This window comes from Oncorhynchus mykiss, chromosome 23 (genome assembly GCF_057628025.1).
Source record: "Oncorhynchus mykiss isolate SJ-2025 chromosome 23, ASM5762802v1, whole genome shotgun sequence".
Lineage (NCBI taxonomy): Eukaryota > Metazoa > Chordata > Actinopteri > Salmoniformes > Salmonidae > Oncorhynchus > Oncorhynchus mykiss.
The window spans coordinates 31,385,237-31,405,327 of record NC_143044.1 but is presented as its reverse complement, the minus strand read 5'-3'; the positions used below and the strand labels follow the sequence as shown (position 1 = coordinate 31,405,327).

Genomic DNA, 20,091 nt, shown 5'->3' with positions numbered 1-20,091 from the left:
CAAATACATTTAAACTCAGTTTTTCACAATTCCTGACATTTAATCCTAGTAACAATTCCCTGTCTTAGGTCAGTTAGGATCACCACTTCATTTTAAGAATGTGCAATGTCAGAATAATAGTAGACAGAATGATTTATTTCAGCTTTTATTTCTTGCATCACATTCCCAGTGGGTCAGAAGTTTGGAAGTTTGCTTGCTTCAATATATCCACATAATTTTCCTACCTCATGATGGCATATATTTTGTGAAGTGCATCAGTCCTTCCTGCAGCAAAGCAACCCCATTGTGGCCAAACAGTTCTATTTTTGTTTCATCAGACCAGAGGACATTTTTCTAAAAAGTATGATCTTTGTGCAGTTGTGCAGTTGCAAACCGTAGTCAGGCTTTTTTTATGGCGGTTTTGGAGCAGTGGCCTCTTCCTTGCTGAGCAGCCGTTCAGGTTATGTCGATATAGGACTCGTTTTACTGTGGATATAGATACTTTTGTACCTGTTTTCGCCAGCATCTTCACAAGGTCCTTTGTGTTTCTGGATCGATTTGCACTTTTCACCCCAAAGTAAGTTTGGGGAGACGGAACGCGTCTCCTTCCTGAGCGGTATGACGGCTGCGTGGTCCCTTAGTGTTTATACTTGTGTACTATTGTTTGTACAGATGAACGTGGTACCTTCAGGCATTTGGAAATTGCTCCCAAGGATGAACCAGACTTGTGGAGGTCTACAATTTTTTGGCAAATTTCTTTTGATTTTCCTATGATGCCAAGCAAAGAGGAACTGAGTTTGAAGGTAGGCCTTAAAATACATCCACAGGTACACCTCCAATTGACTCAAATGATGTCAATTAGCCTATCAGAAGCTTCTAAAGCTATGACATAATTTTCTGGAATTTTACAAGCTGTTTAAAGGCACAGTCAACTTAGTGTATGTAAACTTCTGACCCACTGGAATTATGATACTGTGAATTATAAGTTAAATAATCTGTCTAAACAATTGTTGGGAAAATTACTTGTGTCATGCACAAAGTAGATGTCCTAACCGACTTGCCAATACTATCTGTCTGTTAACAAGAAATTTGTGGAGTGGTTGAAAAATGTGTTTTAATGACTCCAACTTGAGTGTATGTAAACTTCTGACTTCAACTGTATAAACAAAAAGATTAGTTTCAATTAAAGTCAAAAGGTTTGACAGCAATGCCACATAAAATTCAAGTCAATTGGGAACAGATCTGTAATGTTCCAATACTTTGGCATGGGGTCTATGAATTGATATATAAAAATACAACTGACACATCAACCAGTTTGTTTAAATTTTAAATATTAAATAAAAGATTTGCTACAAAACAAATGCCTAATATATGGGACATTGAACGGTCAGCCTTGTGCAGACTCTGCTACGCGGAAACAGAATCAATAAGACATCTCTTCTGGTCCTGTCTATTGGTGGGATGCTTTTGGAGTCAGGTTCAGGAATGGTTATTATGTCCTAATATGAGGGTTCAGAAGGACCTGCAAATGGGATCTGAAAAACCATGATCATTCAACGGGAAAAATAATAATTTTTTATAATAATTTTTATGGCAATATCGGTAGAAAAGTTACAAATAGGCAGGTTCAAGACCCTCGTAACACATCACAGTAAAATAGAGGGATCTATTGCAAAAGATATTGTACTGGGAAAGATGGGTTTATCTGTGGACATGGGGGGGTTGGAGTTAAGATCAGAATGAATAGTGGATTGGCCACTGTGGGTGAAAATACAGCCCTTGAAGAAAGAGGAATTTAGGAATAAATGTATAAAAAAAAAATTTTAATCACACTCTCTTATTTCTTTATTGATTATTTCTATATTTTTTTGTCTCTCACGCTCCCTTTCTTTCCATCCCACTCTTTCTTTTTCCATTCCAGTCCACTTTCCATCTCTATCTTTCTTCCCTTGCTGTTTCTTTCCCTCTCCATCTCTATTTTTCAGCCCACTCTTTTGTCTATATCCTTACATTCCCGGGCAGGGAATATCCTGCAATAATTGGCTATGGAGACTGTTCTGTTCAGTTTAGTTTACGGTTTTTTCTAATTGTTTAGGCACGATCTTTGAAACTATAGGCTATTTTTGCAAAACTCTACACACTAACCACAAAACCTTACACCAAACCAGCAAAACATTATACATATCTTGCAAAAGCAAACAATTCTTGCAAAACTCTTCAAAATCTTTTTTTTTTTTTTTGCATCAATACAGTACACACAAACCATAATTTGAATAAGCACACGAAGCACCAACTACACACTGATAGTATACATGAAAAACACTTTTTCTGTGTGCAGGGCATAGCAGTTTGCAATAAGTTTTGTCATACATGTAGTAAACACACATACGCACAGGTATCCAAATGTGTAAAGTATGGATGTGTATTCCGAACATAACACACTATCTCTGCCTAGTCATCGCCATTTTACCTGCTGTTGTTGTGTTAGCTGATTAGCTGTTGTTGTCTCACCTGTTATTTTAGCTAGCTCTCCCAATCAACACCTGCGGTTACTTTATGCCTCACTGTATGTCTCTCTCAATTGTCAATATGCCTTGTATACTGTTGTTCAGGTTAGTTATCATTGTTTTAGTTTACAATGGAGCCCCTAGTTCCACTCTTCATACCTCTGATACCTCCTTTGTCCCACCTCCCACACATGCGGTGACCTCACCCATTACAACCAGCATGTCCAGAGATACAACCTCTCTTATCATCACCCAGTGCCTGGGCTTACCTCCGCTGTACCCGCACCCCACCATACCCCTGTCTGCGCATTATGCCCTGAATATATTCTACCATGGCCAGAAATCTGCTCCTTTTATTCTTTGTCCCCAACGCTCTAGACGACCAGTTTTGATAGCCTTTTAGCTGCACCCTCATACTACTCCTCCTCTGTTCCGTGGGTGAAGTGGAGGTAAACCCAGGCCCTGCATGTCCCCAAGCACCCTCATTTGTTGACTTCTGTGATCGAAAAAGCCTTGGTTTCATGCATGTCAACATCAGAAGTCTCCTCCCTAAGTTTGTTTTACTCACTGCTTTAGCACACTCTGCCAACCCTGATGTCCTTGCCGTGTCTGAATCCTGGCTTAGGAAAGCCACCAAAAATTCTGAGATTTCCATACCCAACTATAACATTTTTCGTCAAGATAGAACTGCCAAAGGGGGAGGAGTTGCCATCTACTGCAGAGATAGCCTGCAAAGTAATGTCATACTTTCCAGGTCCATACCCAAACAGTTCGAACTACTAATTTTAAAAATGACTCTCTCCAGAAATAAGTCTCTCACTGTTGCCGCCTGCTACCGACCCCCCTCAGCTCCTAGCTGTGCCCTGGACACCATTTGTGAATTGATCGCCCCCCATCTAGCTTCAGAGTTTGTTCTGTTAGGTGACCTAAACTGGGATATTCTTAACACCCCGGCAGTCCTACAATCTAAGCTAGACGCCCTCAATCTCACACAAATCATCAAGGAACCCACCAGATAAACCCTAAAACTGTTAACAAGGGCACCCTCATAGACGTTATCCTGACCAACTGGCCCTCCAAATACACCTCCGCTGTCTTCAACCAGGATCTCAGCGATCACTGCCGCATTGCCTGTATCCGCTACGGGTCCGCAGTCAAACAAACTTGTTCTCCACTAGCCTACCTGGTTAAATAAAGATGAAATAAATAAAATTAATAAAAAACGACTACCCCTCATCAATGTCAAACGCTCCATAAAACACTTCTGCGAGCAGGCCATTCTATTCGACCTGGCACGGGTATCCTGGAAGGATATTGACCTCATCCCGTCAGTTGAGGATGCCTGGTCATTCTTTAATAGTAACTTCCTCACCATCTTAGATAAGCATGCTCTGTTCAAAAAATGCAGAACTAAGAACAGATATAGCCCTTGGTTGACTCCAGACCTGACTGACCTCGACCAGCACAAAAACATCCTGTGGCGGACTGCAATAGCATCAAACTGTTCAGGTAAGTCAGGAACCAATACACGCAGTCAGTCAGGAAAGCAAAGGCCAGCTTTTTCAAGCAGAAATTTGCATCCTGTAGCTCTAACTCCAAAAAGTTCTGGGACACTGTAAAGTCCATGTAGAACAAGAGCACCTTCTCCCAGCTGCCCACTGCACTGAGGCTAGGTAACACGGTCACCACCGATAAATCCATGATAATCGAAAACTTCAACAAGCATTTCTCAACGGCTGGCCATGCCTTCCTCCTGGCTACTCCAACCTCGGCCAACAGCTCCACCCCCCCCCCCCCCCCCCCCCCCCCCGCAGCTCCTCGCCCAAGGCTCCCAGCTTCTCATTGTCGCAACTTGTCGCCATTGTCGCAACCCCTATTACCAGCCTGTTCAACCTCTCTCTCATATCGTCTGAGATCCCCAAGAATTGGAAAGCTGCCGCAGTCATCCCCCTCTTCAAAGGGGGAGACACCCTGGACCCAAACTGTTACAGACCTATATCCATCCTGCCCTACCTATCTAAGGTCTTCGAAAGCCAAGTCAACAAACAGATCACTGACCATCTCGAATCCCACCGTACCTTCTCCGCTGTGCAATCTGGTTTCCGAGCCGGTCAACGATATCATAACCGCCATCGATAAAAGACAGTACTGTGCAGCCGTCTTCATCGACCTGGCCAAGGCTTTCGACTCTGTCAATCACCATATTCTTATCGGCAGACTCGGTAGCCTTGGTTTTCCTAATGACTGCCTTGCCTGGTTCACCAACTACTTTGCAGATAGAGTTCAGTGTGTCAAATCGGAGGGCATGTTGTCCGGTCCTCTGGCAGTCTCTATGGGGGTGCCACAGGGTTCAATTCTCGGGCCGACTCTTTTCTCTGTATATATCAATGATGTTGCTCTTGCTGCGGGCGATTCCCTGATCTACCTCTACGCAGACGATACCATTCTGTATACTTCTGGCCCTTCCGTGGACACTGCTATCTAACCTCCAAACGAGCTTCAATGCCATACAACACTCCTTCCGTGGCCTCCAACTGCTCTTAAACGCTAGTAAAACCAAATGCATGCTTTTCAACCATTCGCTGCCTGCACCCGCTGCCTGCACCTAGCATCACCACCCTGGATGGTTCCGACCTAGAATATGTGGACATCTATAAGTACCTAGGTGTCTGGCTAGACTGTAAACTCTCCTTCCAGACTCATATCAAACATCTCCAATCTAAAATAAAATCTAGAGTCGGCTTTCTAATCCGCAAACAAAGCCTCCTTCACTCACGCCGCCAAACTTACTCTAGTAAAACTATCCTACCGATTCTCGATTTCGGCGATGTCATCTACAAAATAGCTTCCAATACTCTACTCAGCAAACTGGATGCAGTTTATCACAGTGCCATCCATTTTGTTACTAAAGCACCTTATACCACCCACCACTGCGACCTGTATGCTCTAGTCTGCTGGCCCTCGCTACATATTCGTCGCCAGACCCACTGGCTCCAGGTCATCTACAAGTCCATGCTAGGTAAAGCTCCACCTTATCTCAGTTCACTGGTCACGATGGCGACACCCACCTGTAGCACACGCTGTATCTCACTGATCATCCCCAAAGCCAACACCTCATTTGTCCGTCTTTCCTTACAGTTCTCTGCTGCCTGTGACTCGAACGAATTGCAAAATTCGCTGAAGTTGGAGACTTTTATCTCCCTCACCAACTTTAAACATCTGCTATCTGAGCAGCTAACCGATCGCTGCAGCTGTACTTAGTCCATCGGTAAATAGCCCACCCAATTTACCTACCTCATCCCCATACTGTTTTTATTTATTTACTTTTCTGTTCTTTTGCACACCAGTATCTCTACCTGCACATGACCATCTGATCATTTATCACTCCAGTGTTAATCTGCTAAATTGTAATTATTCGCCTACCTCCTCATGCCTTTTGCACACAATGTATATAGACTCTTTTTTTCTGTGTTATTGACTTGTTTCTTGTTTACTCCATGTGTGTTGTTGTCTGTTCACAATGCTATGCTTTATCTTGGCCAGGTTGCAGTTGTAAATGAGAACTTGTTCTCAACTAGCCTACCTGGTTAAATAAAGGTGAAATAAAAAATAAAGTAAAAAAATCTATACAAATAAGGGGGAAAATGTTTTTTTTCTTCAAATGTTCTAATACTCCTCAAACAACAAAAGGCGAAATAGTGTATCAATGTAGAGACCAATATTAACAGTTTTGCTAGAAGTGTGTTATTAAATTGCAAACTGAGTGTAAAGCAGTGAGTTGTGTTTACAGTTTTGCAAAAAGTGTGTTAAAAAAATACAAACTGAGTGTAAAGCAGAGAACGTGCATTCAGTTTGGCACACTTGGTAAATGCATTGGCTATAAGTGTTAATGGTTTCAGAGATAGTGCTTCAAGAATCACTTTTAGTGTTTAAGCATTCAGAAAAAAAACTAATTTGATAGGAATTCACTACGAAGCTGCTCCCTCTTGATGTTAGAAAGAAAAATGTATATTTCCTTCAATTCTACACATTTTGCCATGGGGTGTAGAAAAATGTTGCAGTTTTAAAGTCCTAGTGCAGTCAGGAATGTGATTTTCCTGAGTTTTAAATACACTGAGTGTACAAAACATTAGGAACACCTTTCTAATATGGAGTTGCACCCCCTTTTGCCCTCAGAACAACCTCAATTCACCAGGACATGGACTCTACAAGGTGTCAAATGCGTTCAGCTGGGGTGCTGGCCCATGTTGATGCTGATGCTTCCCACAGTTGTGTCAAGTTGGCCGGATGTACTTTGGGTGGTGGACCATTCTTGATACACACGGGAAACTGTTGAGAGTGAAAAACCCAGCAGTGTTGCATTTCGTGAGACAAACCGTGCGCCTGGCACCTACTACCATACCCTGTTCAAAGGCACTTAAATATTTTGTCTTGCCCATTCACCCTCTAAATGAGACACACACAATCCATGTGTCAACTGTATCAAGGGTTAAACATCCTTCATTAACCTGTCTCCTCCCCTTCATCTCCACTGATTGAAGTGGATTTAACAAGTGACATCAACAAGGGATTCACCTGGTCAGTCTGTCATGGAAAGAGCAGGTGCTCCTAATGTTAGGTACTTAATTGTTACACAGAAATTATTTGATATCAGCCTCCCGAGTTGCGCAGTGGTCTAAGGCACTGCATAGCAGTGCTTGAGGCGTTACTACAGACCCGGGTTTGATCCCGGGCTGTGTCGCAGTGAGACCCATGAGGCGGTGCACAATTAGCCTAGCGTCGTACTGGGTTAGGAGAGGGTTTGGCCTCCCGGGATGTCCTTGTCCCGTTGTGCTCTAGCGACTCCTGAGGTGGGCCGGGCACAGTGCATGCTGACACAGTCGCCAGGTGCAGCTGTTTCCTCTGATTGGTGAGGCTGGCTTCTGGGTTAAGCAAGCAGTGCGGCTTGGCAGGGTTGGGTTTCGGAGGGTGTATGGCTCTCGATTACTACTTATCTCAATTTGACATTGAGATAAAAACGGCCTTTAAAGCAAGGTTTCTGCAATTCTACAAATGTTGTAATGACTGTTAATATGATATCTGAGTGAGAATGACTAACAGCATCATCACCTTGTGCATCATCACCTCCTGGAGGTAGGGCACCTGGGCACGTGCCCTGCGAGCCCAGTTGGTATTCTACAAGTTAAGGCAACTGGCTAGACTACCTACCAATCTAAAAAGTCTTAGCTGAAATGGCTACTTGAGTGACACAAGAGAAAATCTGCTGATGCACAACCACATTTTGAAATTGCACCTGATGTATTCTACTATTTTTACTCTCAATAGTAAGTTGAGACCCCTCCCTCCCTCCGTCTGTGTGTGTGTGTGTGTTTGATAAAGTGAGGATATGTATGATTGCATATTGGATTCCCACAGTGTGAATGCTTGATCACGACCCTGATGTTCCCTGAAGTACGCTTTGTCTGTGTGTGTGTGGGTGGATGGATGGTGGATGGAATGACTACCATTGATTATCAGGAGACGTGCAAATAAAACACAAACACACAGAAACACACACACACACACACTTTATAAGCTAGGGGAAAGGTGTTTGTTTAGCTTAAATGCATAGCTACGTTCTAAAAACCATGAGAACGTCAAAATACATTTACGTGTAATTTTCAATTAGGTTACCACTTTAAAAAGCAGCGTTCATCTAGGTCAGGGCTCTCCAACCCGTTTTCTGGAGCACTACCGTCCTGTAGATTTTCGCTCTAACCCTAATCTAGCGCACCTGATTCTAGTAATTAGCTGGGGTTGAAACCTAAACCTACAGAAGAGTAGCTTTCCAGGAACAGGGTGGAAAGCCCAGATCTAGGTAGAGTCAGTGACAGTAAATGTTAAAATTAACAAACTAAAACCACCTGGTTGCCATGACTGCAGGTCTGGCAATGAATCATCAGAGGGAGCGATATAAAAGAGAGAGAGGGAACAAACATGTTGAATGCTTGTGAGAAAAAGAGAGACAGGGTAGGACATTTCGGCAATCACAAATTTCGGCGATCACTTCAGAATTTAGGTAATTTCAGAAGGAGGTTATAATGTAACATATATAGATCAGATATGGATCAACACTTTAATTATGCATCCAGACGCAACATGTAAAGTGTTGGTCCCATGTTTCATGAGCTTAAATAAAAGATCCCAGAAATGTTCCATCTGCACAAAAGTTTGTTGCACAGATTTGTTTACTCCCCTGTAAATTAGAATTTCTCCTTTGCCAAGATAATCCATCCACCTGACAGGTGTGGCATATCAAGAAGCAGATTAAACAATATGCTCATCACACAGGTGCAACTTGTGCTGGGGACAATAAAAGGTCTGTCACATGGAATTGACGCTGGAGAGACGAAGCAGGTACAGGTACATTGAATATATAACGGACATGAAACGAGACAGGAACAGCGAACAGGTAACACAAACCAAAAAACAATTGATGCAAAAGCGGGGAAGAGAGCTTGGGAACTGACAAATATAGGGGAGGTAATAACAGGTGATGAGTGAGTCCAGGTGAGTCCAATATCGCTGATGTGCGTGACGAGGAAGGCAGGTGTGTGTGATGGGGATGATAGGAGTGCATGAAGCAGGAGCAGACGTGACAAGGTCACTCCAAAATGTGCAGTTTAGGCACACAACACAATGACACAGATGTCTCAAGTTTGGAGGGAGCATGCAATTGGCATGCTGACTGCAGGAATGTCCACCAGAGATGTTGCCAGATAATTGAATGTTAATCTCTGTACCATAAGCCACCCCGACGTCATTTTAGAGAGTTTGGCAGTATGTCAAACGGGCCACACAACCACAGACCACGTGTATGGTGTTGCGTGGGCGAGAGGTTTGCTGATGTCAACGTTGTGAACATAGTTCCCCATGGTGGCGGTGGGGTTATGGTACGGGCAGTGTCATGACTGACCACGAGAATCCAAATAGGTCAGATCAGGTTTGCAATGAATAACTTCAAATCAGACCCCAACTCACCCATAGAGGGGAAATAAAAGGGGATCAACAACTCATGTCCTGTTGTAAATCAAGAGAGAAGATCCAGGCCTGTGCTCTCCAAATTCATCAAAGGAATGTGCTTTGGTCAGAGAATAGTCAGAGGCAATATATAGGACACTAATGTCATTTTGTTTGATATTTTGTGATGTCATTAAAAATGTTATAAAGGAAATACTGTAACTTTGAAAGTATGCCCACTAAATGGATAAAGTTTCCATACTATGGGTTGTGCATGTAATATGAAAATGATGAAAGTGTTTTTGTTAAGAGACGGATGTGATTTGAGAATTTATAAGAGATCATTTCCATAACATTGCACAGTGAGTAATCACCACCCGGGAGTGAGGTCAGAGAGCGTGCCAGCCTGCTGGAACCTCCCCTTAATAGCAACATATATGAATGATGGGTTACGAATTAACACATCAGACCAGAAAAGCGTGAAGCTGCTGCTGTGCGTTTAAAATGGTTTGAACTTTGAATCTCAACACGAGCTGGAGACAATAAACTCACCTCCCGCACAATCACTGGTACAGCTGATTAGCTGTCCTAAGTAAAGTATATTCTAAAGCTGATTTAAGTAGGACAATCCTGTTACTCTGCTCAAACCATCGTATTACGCTACTCTCATCACCCCACTGAGGAACTATCGATACGGCTGGCTAGCCTATCTTCAAAGAAGTATCTTCAAGAGCAAATGGAAGGAAAATCAACTTAGTAGTTCTATTCAGGACTAAATGACAAATCCCTGGATACCGGACAACTATGAAGGACAACAGTAGAAGAGTTGTTGGGACCATTTCGGACAATCAAAACCTTACAAGCATGCCGCAAAAAGGCCCAACCCCCTTTCCAACCCCCTTTCCAACCCCCTTTCCCTTTCCAAGGTGTAAAGGATCTTTCCACAATTCCTGAAAGCTGAAAATGTCCCAGTTCTTCCATGGTCTGCATACTCACCAGACATTTCACCCATTGAGCAAGATTGGGATGCTCTGGATCAACATGTACGACAGTGTGTTCCAGTTTGCGCCAGTATTGAGTAATTTCGCACAGCCATTGAAAAGGAGTGGGACAGTATTGCACAGGCCACAATCAACAGCCTGATCGACTATATACAAAAGAGATGTGTCGGGCTAGATGAGACAAATACTGACTGTTTTTTTTATCCACGTCCCTGCTTTTCTTTTTAAAGGTATCTATGACCAAAAATCAGTGCACACGGAAGGTTTTCAGACTCCTTGACTTTTTCCATCTTGGTACGTTACAGTCTTACTCTAAAATGTATTAAATCATTTTTTCCTTCATCAATCTACACACAATTCCTCATAATGACAAAGCAAAAACATTTATTTAGACATTTTGGCAAATTGAAAAAATAGAAGAAAAGAAAACGGAAATATTGCATTTACATAAGTATTCAGACCCTTTACTAAATTTGTTGAAGCACCTTTGGCAGTGATTACAGCCTAGAGTCTTCTTGGGTATGACACTATAAGCTTGGCACACCTGTATTTGGGGATTTCTCTTAATCTTCTCTGTAGATACTCTCAAGCTTGTCAGGTTGAATGGGGATCGTCGCTGCACGGCTGTTTTCAGGTCTCCCCAGAGATGTTCGGGCTCTGGCTGGGCCACTCTGTCACGAATCCCGCTTCCTGAGTCTGTGTTTGCCTGTGTTTCTGTCCTGGAGTGTGTTTCCGGTGTCCTGGAACGCACCCTGTCTGGTTGCCGGGCGAATTAGCTTGTTGGGAGATCGATGTTCACCCGCACCTGTATCCCATCAGTAATCTGCACACCTGTCCTGATCATCACCTCTCCCCTTCAAAAGCTCTGACCTGACATCCATTCCCTGCCGGATCATTAGCCATGAACAGTATGTTGTGCCAGAGTATCAGCCTCAAGTTGGATAGAATTTGTTTTGTTGTTTGTTACGTATTGCTTGCCTTGAACTTACCTCTGTTTGTTCTGTCTTCAGTTACTCACCCGGATCATTTACCCCATTCGCGCCTGGTCGTCAGAGGATTCCGCTTCCCCATTGGATCCACCTATTTACTCCCATCAACTCACCACCGCTACCCGCTACACCACCTGGATATATCTACCCATTCACATTCACTTGTAAATAAATACTCACCTTCTTCCTACTCTCCTTGTCCTGGTCTGCTTCTGGGTTCGATTTTGAAGAATCGTGACACACTCAAGGACATTCAGAGACTTGTCGCAAAGCCCCTCCTGTGTTGTCTTGGCTGTATGCTAAGGGTTGTTGTCCTGTTGGAGGGCACCTTTGCCACAGTCTGAGGTCTTGAGCGCTCTGTAGCAAGTTTTCATCAAGGATCTCTCTGTACTTTGCTCTGTTCATCTTTCCCTCGATCCTGACTTATCTCTCTGTCCCTGCCGCTGAAAAACATCCCCACAGCATGATGCTGCTACCACCATGCTTCACCATAGAGATGGTGCCAGGTTTCCTCCTGCCGTGATGCTTGGCATTCAAAGGGTTCAATCTTGGTTTCATCAGACCAGAAAATATTGTTTCTCATGGTCAGAGTCCTTTATGTGTCTTTTGGCAAAGTCCAAGTGGGATGTCATGCTCCTTTTACTGAGGAGTGGCTTCTGTCTGGCCACTCTACCATAAATACCTGAATGGTGGAGTGTTGCAGAGATGGTTGTCCTTCTGGAAGGTTCTCACAACTCCACAGAAGAACTCTGGAGCTCTGCCAGAGTGACCATCGGGTTCTTGGTCACCTCCCTGACCAAGGCTCTTCTCCCCCGATTGCTCAGTTTGGCCGGTCGGCCAGCTCTAAGAAGAGTCTTGGTGGTTCCAAACTTCTTCAATTTAAAAATGATGGAGGCCACTGTGTTCTTGGGGACCTTCAAGGTTGCAGAAAGGTTTTGGTACCCTCCCCCAGATCTGTGCCTCGAAATAATCCTGTCTCAGAGCTCTGCGGTCAACTAATTCGACCTCGTGGCTTGGTTTTTTCTCTGACATGCACTGTCAACTGTGGGACCTTATATAAACAGGTGTGTGCATTTCCAAATCATGTCCAATCAATTTAAAATTGACCACAGGTGGACTCCAATCAAGTTGCGGAAAGATCTAAATGATGATCAATGGAAACAGGAGCACCTGAGCTCAATTTTGAGTCTCATAGCAAAGGGTCTGAATACTTATGCAAATAAGGTTTTTGTTGTTTATTTTTAATACATTTTTCTATATACTGTACAGACAGACCCTATTTTTGAATAAAATCACCTATATGTTGGCTACGGGGTCGTCTGATGCTTTAAGCACTGCGATTAAAAATGAAGACACACAAATTACTAAATAGGGAGCCAGAGATCAATAACCATACCAGAAGAAAAAAACCTGGACCTGACTTTCGGCAGATTCTTCCGTTACGCTCCTGAAGTTGCCGGTAATGGGTTACACCAGTGGTTGGCAACCTTTTCCATTTGGAGTACCAAGTTATTGTGCCATTTCTACATTATCTGCGTGGCAGTTATGATTTTCATAGGCTCATTTTCGTGGAACAGTTTCATATCATTTATAAAAAAAGTCTTCATATCTCAAAATCAATGTGATTTGGTTAGTCAATATTAAATTTAAATGAAGATTATACAAATCTAAAAGTAACTTCTATTGCCATTGCCAATCTGTAAAAATAGCCTACATAAAGCCAATAAATATAAACATTGCAGCCAGCAGGTATAAAATATCCTGATAAAAATAAATATCCTATAAATCACATTGGCTAAGCATGGCCTGTCTGCAAGGAACTTGAAACATTGTATCAACTATTAACTTGGTCAACCCCAAAGCTCCTGCTAGCAAACTTGTATAAAATATTCTGGGCCCCCAGAGTTTCCCACTGGACAGAGAGACACAGCTGTAAGATAAGAAGTAATCAAGTAGGCCGATTTTATGACATTTCCACCGGATCAGAGCATTAAGTTTTTCCCCTTTCATGCTAAGTGGTTATCGAAAGGGAGAGATCTGGAAAGATTTTTAAAATAGGAGGAACTATTGTCATTCTCAGTAAAAAAATAAAAAATACATTTCAAAAAAATCCACTTGCTGTTTGAGGTGAAGAAAACATTACTCTGAGAAGCTCCATGGTGATGGAGAGTTAAGACAATCAGAAATAGTATCAGATCCCCAAATGGGCACATTATAGGCCAACATTTACACGCAGGCCAGGTAGCCTAGGTAGCCAGGTAGCCTAGGCCTACTTCTATATGTAATCAGGTGCATGTCCATACTCGTGATTGACAAGAGCGCTCCAAACAAAACTCTTAAATGGAATGAATTAAACCAAAACTTTCTCACAAGTGTAGCCTAGGTTGTGTGCACTGCAAACAACGCGTCCACTCCTACAATGACAACGGTAAAAATGTAATAATAATGTATTGAATGCATTAACAGAAATGACCATAACCAAACAAGCATTGTAGATGACAAATGATGGTAATTAACAGTAAATGTACTACTGATGCTACTGGTGTGCCATCCCAACGGGTGTGTGAGTGAGTGAGTGAGTGAGTGAGTGAGTGAGTGAGTGAGTGAGTGAGTGAGTGAGTGAGTGAGTGAGTGAGTGAGTGAGTGAGTGAGTGTGTGTGTGTGTGTGTGTGTGTTGGTTGGTTCTTCAATCCTTGTTGGGACCTAAGATCCCCAAAAGTCCCCACAAGGATGGAAAATTCTCCCTCGTTGGGACATTTCCCACGTCCCCATGAGGACAAATGCTATTTTAAGCTTAGGGTTTAGGGTTAGAATTATGGTTAGGGTAAGGGGTTAGGGTTTAGGGTTAGAATTATGGTTAGGGTAAGGGGTTAGGGTTTAGGGTTAGAATTATGGTTAGGGTAAGGGTTAGAATTATAATTATGGTTAGGGTTAGGGTTTAGGGTTAGGGTTAGAATTATGGTTAAGGTAAGGGTTAGGGTTAGAATTAGAATTATGGTTAGGGTAAGGGGTTAGAGTTTAGGGTTAGGGTTAGAATTAGAATTATGGTTAGGGTAAGGGGTTAGGGTTTAGGGTTAGAATTAGAATTATGGTTAGGGTAAGGGGTTAGGTTTAGGTTAACGAGTTAAGTTTAGGGTTAGGGAAAATTGGATTTTGAATGGAAATCAAGGTCCCCATGAGGATAGAAGAACAAAAGTGTGTATGTAGCCAGGCTGTCTGTTTGTGGGTGGTAGGATTGATCCAGTGTCCTAGCTTAGCAAAGCCCAGTAAATCCAGTGATCTGACGCACTAAAGCCTTCCGGCTGGCTGCAACTCACAGCTTCAGACATGTCAACAAGCACACGGATCAACACTCAATCACACACAGTTTCACATAAACACACACATATCCCTCCTCTCTCCAGCTCCTTTTCTCAACTCCCATCATGATCCAGCATTCCTCTAGAGTCTAAACTCTACAAGCTTTGCAAACACTCTGGCCTACACAAAATGGACTGGCAGGTAAAAGACAGAGCGACAGAGAAAAGGTAATGTACTGTTGCATCATCTCAACTCAGATAATCAAAAGAGAGCGAACAGCTACTGCAACATTGGCAGTCAAAGGGAGAGCAAAGTAGGCAAGTGTGTGTGTATGTGCATGACTGCATATTGTGCGTGTGATCGACTGATGTTCTACACACACAATGACTACATAATCTGCAGTGAGAGCCAGTGGGACCCGTGGAACTATTAAAAAGTGCCGTTTCTGGCTGTTGGTTGCCATGGTGACAAACCCAATGGTATAAGAGTGTCAGCATTCGGAAGAGATAGGCCAGGGGATATAGCTAATAAATAGGCAATCAGGTTGATTAGTTCCATCCTGGAGGGGTTTGCTCCATTTCACACTGTCTCTGGAATTAGAGGCTTTCACAATTCTGCTTTTAGTTGAGCAAGTGAGGGTCTTGTACATGATCGCTCATGTGCCACAAGTACAAGGGCACACTCATGGACACACACACACACACACACACACACACACACACACACACACACACACACACACACACACACACACACACACACACACACACACACACACACACACACACACACACACACACACACACACACACACACCATGTACTCCTCTGATAATGCCTTACAGAGGTCTATTGAGGGGGTTGAATAGAGACTTTGTAGAGGTAAGAAAGGGGACACAGCAGACCCAACACACCCTGGGTCTAAGTAGAGGCTTTAGAGAACACATAGAAGAGATGCATTACACAAGACTATAGCCCCTTCATACACACACTACAGACAGACCCAAACCCCTCCATTCATTCATCAATCACTAGAGCCCATTGGTATGTGTGGCAGACAGGAGAAAGCTCAATGGACGTCTATAGTGATTCCATTCAAAAGGCACTTCTTTAACCTATGGTAGCCTGGTGTAGGCAGAATAGGGTATGGGGTTGTGTGTGTTGAGTTGAGATGTTTTTTATTTTTTATTGTCACAATAAAAAGGTGCAATGAAATGTGTTGTTTTACAGGGGTCAGCCATGGTAGTATGGCGCCCCTTGCCCCTGGAGCATATTAGGGTTAAGTGCCTTGCTCAAGGTCACATTGCCCGATTTTTCACCTTTTTGGGTATTTGAACCAGCAACCGTTTTGGTTACTGGCTCAATGCTCTAACCGCTAGGCTAGAGTACATGACGTCCTAGAGTACTTGAGCTTTTTCTTGTTGACCTGGGGTTAAGGGTTAAGGTTAGGGTGGTTAAGATCAACATTAGTTAGAAAGTGCTGTAGACTACATTCTCGCCAGAACATCATGACAACCATGTATTGGCAGATCACACAGATGGGTTGTGTGTCTCTCTCTCTCTCTCTCTCTCACTCTCTCTCTTGTGCCCTGTCTCTCTCTCTCTCTCTCGTGCCCTGTCTCTCTCTCTTGTATGTTTCAGTTATGTAATGTATTGATTGTTGCTGCCTTCTTGGCCAGGTCTCCCTTGAAAAAGAGACTGGGTCTCAATGGACTTTTCCTGGTTAAATAAAGATTTCCACACCTCTGACATGAACATGTGTGTGTGTTTGTGTGTGTGTGCATGCTTGTAGGTGGTTGTTTTGGACTGTCATGACTGAAATGTTAAAGTATTGTCTATTTCAGACGTACTAATATCAGGTGATTTGAATGTCTGGTCACCTATTGTTTGACTGTCTTCCGCCCAATGCAGATCTTTTGCCCAATTATTGTTGCAGTATAAGGACAGTATGGTTGCACACGTGCACACAGACACGCCCCCCTCCCCCCAACTATGGATCCCAGATCCAAGGTCACTGATAATACGCACATTAATCTCCATGGCTATAGAAGCCCTTGGGCATCACAACACAGTATAATAATATTCCATCAACATGACCCAGGTAAAGGCCACTAAGCCGCCAAAGCCACTGCTATCCAGCTTAAACTATACAGTAAGTGCTGTTGGATTGGCTAATTAACTAGCAAATGCCAAAGCTGTAAATGTGCAGTGTAATACTAATCAATGTAGTGCAATGAACAAAATAGCAATTATAGTTACTGGGAATGAACTAAAATATGCAAAAGAAAAAAAAAAAATATTATACTGAGCAATTCACAACAGGTTGGTCGCATCATGTTATCCAATCAAGAGATCTCTTACACACTCTCCATCAGAGAGCCCCTATTGGCTCAGAGCAGTGAGCCCAAAAGGTCTTAGAAGAGGTTCATTATTGCTAGAACGTGGCTTAAGCTATTTATTAATTCTTATAAAATATTGTAGAGAAACGGTGAGTGGAGGATAAACTAGAAACAAATTAGCTGAAAGCTAATGCTTTGAATGAAGAGATTTGTTAATAAACCTGTTGAGCTGCAGACTATTTACAAAAATAACTGATTGGATTTATATACTGCTTTTCCAGATGCACAAAGTGCTTAGAACGAGGGTAAAATAGACAACTATAATCAACTCCTGATTTTTCTTTACAAATCTCTCTACTGTAATTACCAGAGACTGCTCTGATGATGACATGAAAAGACTGCGTCCCAAATAGCACCCCATTACCTTTATAGTGGACTACCTTTGACCATGACTATAGGGCTCTGGTCAGAAGTAGTGCACTATGTAGGGAAAAGGGTGCCATTTGGGACAAATCCTCTATCTGCAATCCCAATTGTGCAGCTGCCAGACAGCGAGACACAAGAAACGAGAGGACACTTACTTCTTCCTGGTCTCGTATCTGCCTGTTGATCCAAGACTCTGTAGAGGATGAAAAGAGAAGATCATCATTTTGTATGTTTGAGCACGGAGCTACAAATGCATAATACAACATCAATTCATGGGAAATTCCATTCAACATAAATTGTCTCAGTAAAGTGGATCAATATTTAGCCAATAGTCCCCCACCCTTCAGTTCCCTTAGTTTTCCTGGAAAGACCAGATGTAAAGGCTACATGGTAAAGGTTAAATAGTAAAACAGTATGCATCTCACTGAACTAAAACTGTGTTGGGAAAGCAGGACACAACTTCCGCAGAGAATGGACGAAATAAGAAAGAGAGGAGTTGATTGATTGGAAAAGGATTCACTGAGTACAAACCAGGGGATTAACACGGTCAAGCAAATCCCCTTGTTTCCAACGTGGTCCCATGAAGTGAAACGTAGGATGTAGATATTATTCTCTTCAGTTGACCTTCATACAATATTAACTGGTTTTACACTATGTGGCCAAAAGTACGTGCTCACCGAACATCTCATTCCAATATCATGGGCATTAATATGGAGTTGGTCCCTACTTTTCTGGGTAGGCTTTCCACTATCTGTTGGAACATCGATGCGGGGACTTGCTTCCATTCAGCCACAAGAGCATTAGTGAGGTCGGGCACTGATGTTGGGCTATTAGGAATGGATCGCAGTCAGCGTTCCAATTCATCCCAAAGGCGTTCGATGGGGCTGAGGTCAGGGCTCTGTGCAGGCCAGTCAAGTTCTTCTATAAACCATTTCTGGATGGACCTCGCTTTGTGCACGGGGGAATTGTCATGCTGAAACAGGAAAGGGCCTTCCCCAAACTGTTGCAACAAAGTTGGAAGCACAGAATCGTCTACAATGTCATTGTATGCTGTAGCGTTAAGATTTCTCTTCACTGGAACAAAGGGGCCTAGACCGAATCATGAAAAACATTCTCAGACCATTATTCCACTGAACTTTACAGTTGGCCTATGCATTCAGGCATGTAGCGTTCTCCTGTCATCTGCCAAACCCAGATTAGTTTGTCAGACTGCTAGATGGTCTAGTGTGATTCATCACTCCAGAGAATCCAATGGTGGCGAGCTTTACACCTCTCCAGCTGACGCTTGGCATTGTGCATGGTGATATTAGGCTTGTGTGGCCATGGAAACCCATTTCATTAAGCTCCCGACGAACAGTTAATGTGCTGACGTTGCTCCAGAGGCAGTTTGGAACTCAGTAGTGAGTGTTGCAACCAAGGACAGACTATTTTTACGCGCTACACGCTTCAGCACCTATGAGCTGCTTAGCGGTTGTTGCTCCTAAACGTTTCCACATCACAATAAGAGCACAGATAATTGACCGGGGCAGCTCTAGCAGAGCAAACATTTGTCAAACTGACTTGTTGGAAAGGTGGCATCCTATGACAATGCCATGTTGAAAGTCACGAGGTCTTCAGTAAGGCCATTCTACTGCCAATGTTTGTCTATAGAGAATGCATGGCGGAGTGCTCGATTTTATATACCTGTCAGAAACGGGTGTGGATGAAATAGCCAAATACACTAATTTGAAGGGGTGTCCACATGGTTTTATATATACAGTGCATTCAGAAAGTATTCAGACCCCTTTCCATTTTCCACATTTTGTTATGTTACAGCCTTATTCTCATCAATCTACACACAATACCTCATAATGACAAATTGAAAACAGGTCTTAGAAATAAATAAAACAATTCTAAACAGAAATACCTTATTTACATAAGTATTCAAACCCTTCGGTATGAGACACGAAATTGAGCTCAGGTGTATCCTGTTTCCATTGATCAGAGTCCAGCTGTGGTTAAATTAAATTGAACGGACATGATTTGGAAAGGTCCCACAGTTGACAGTGCATGTCAGAGCAAAAACCAAGTCAGGAGGTCAAATGAATTGTCCGTAGAGCTCTGAGACAGGATTGTGTCGAGGCACAGATTTGGGGGAGGGTACCAAAACATTTCTGCAGCATTGAAGGTCCCCAAGAACACAGTGGCCTCCATCATTCTTAAATGGAAGAAGTTTGGAACCACCAAGACTCTTCCTAGAGCTGGGCGCCCGGCCAAACTGAGCAATCGCGGGAGAAGGGCCTCAGTCATGGAGGTGAACAAGAACCCAATGGTCACTCTGACAGAGCTCCAGAGTTCCTCTGTGGAGATGGGAGAACCTTCCAGAAGGACAACCATCTCTGCAGCACTCCACCAAATCAGGCCTTTATGGTAGAGTGGCCAGACAGAAGCCACTCCTCAGTAAAAGGAGCATGACAGCCCACATGGAGTTTTCCAAAAGGCACCTAAAGGTCTGATGAAACCAAGATTGAACTCTTTGTCCTCAAATGTCAAATGTCAAGTCTGGATGAATC

At 43.0% G+C, this 20,091-nt stretch overlaps 1 protein-coding gene and 1 long non-coding RNA gene across 2 annotated transcripts in view; one reads left to right on the top strand and one right to left on the bottom strand.

Annotated features, from left to right (window-relative positions):
* Window positions 1-20,091, bottom strand: part of ankfn1a (ankyrin repeat and fibronectin type III domain containing 1a) — a 236,193-nt gene that overhangs the window by 127,414 nt on the left and 88,688 nt on the right. The window contains exon 6 of the mRNA XM_021581040.3: window positions 17,695-17,732. Coding sequence (XP_021436715.3) covers window positions 17,695-17,732 — 38 coding nt within the window. The remainder of the gene's footprint in view (window positions 1-17,694; window positions 17,733-20,091) is intronic.
* On the top strand, window positions 995-11,665 carry LOC149972565 (uncharacterized). Its single transcript, XR_016491214.1, has 2 exons — window positions 995-11,394; window positions 11,497-11,665. It is a non-coding gene; the product is annotated as an uncharacterized LOC149972565 (long non-coding RNA).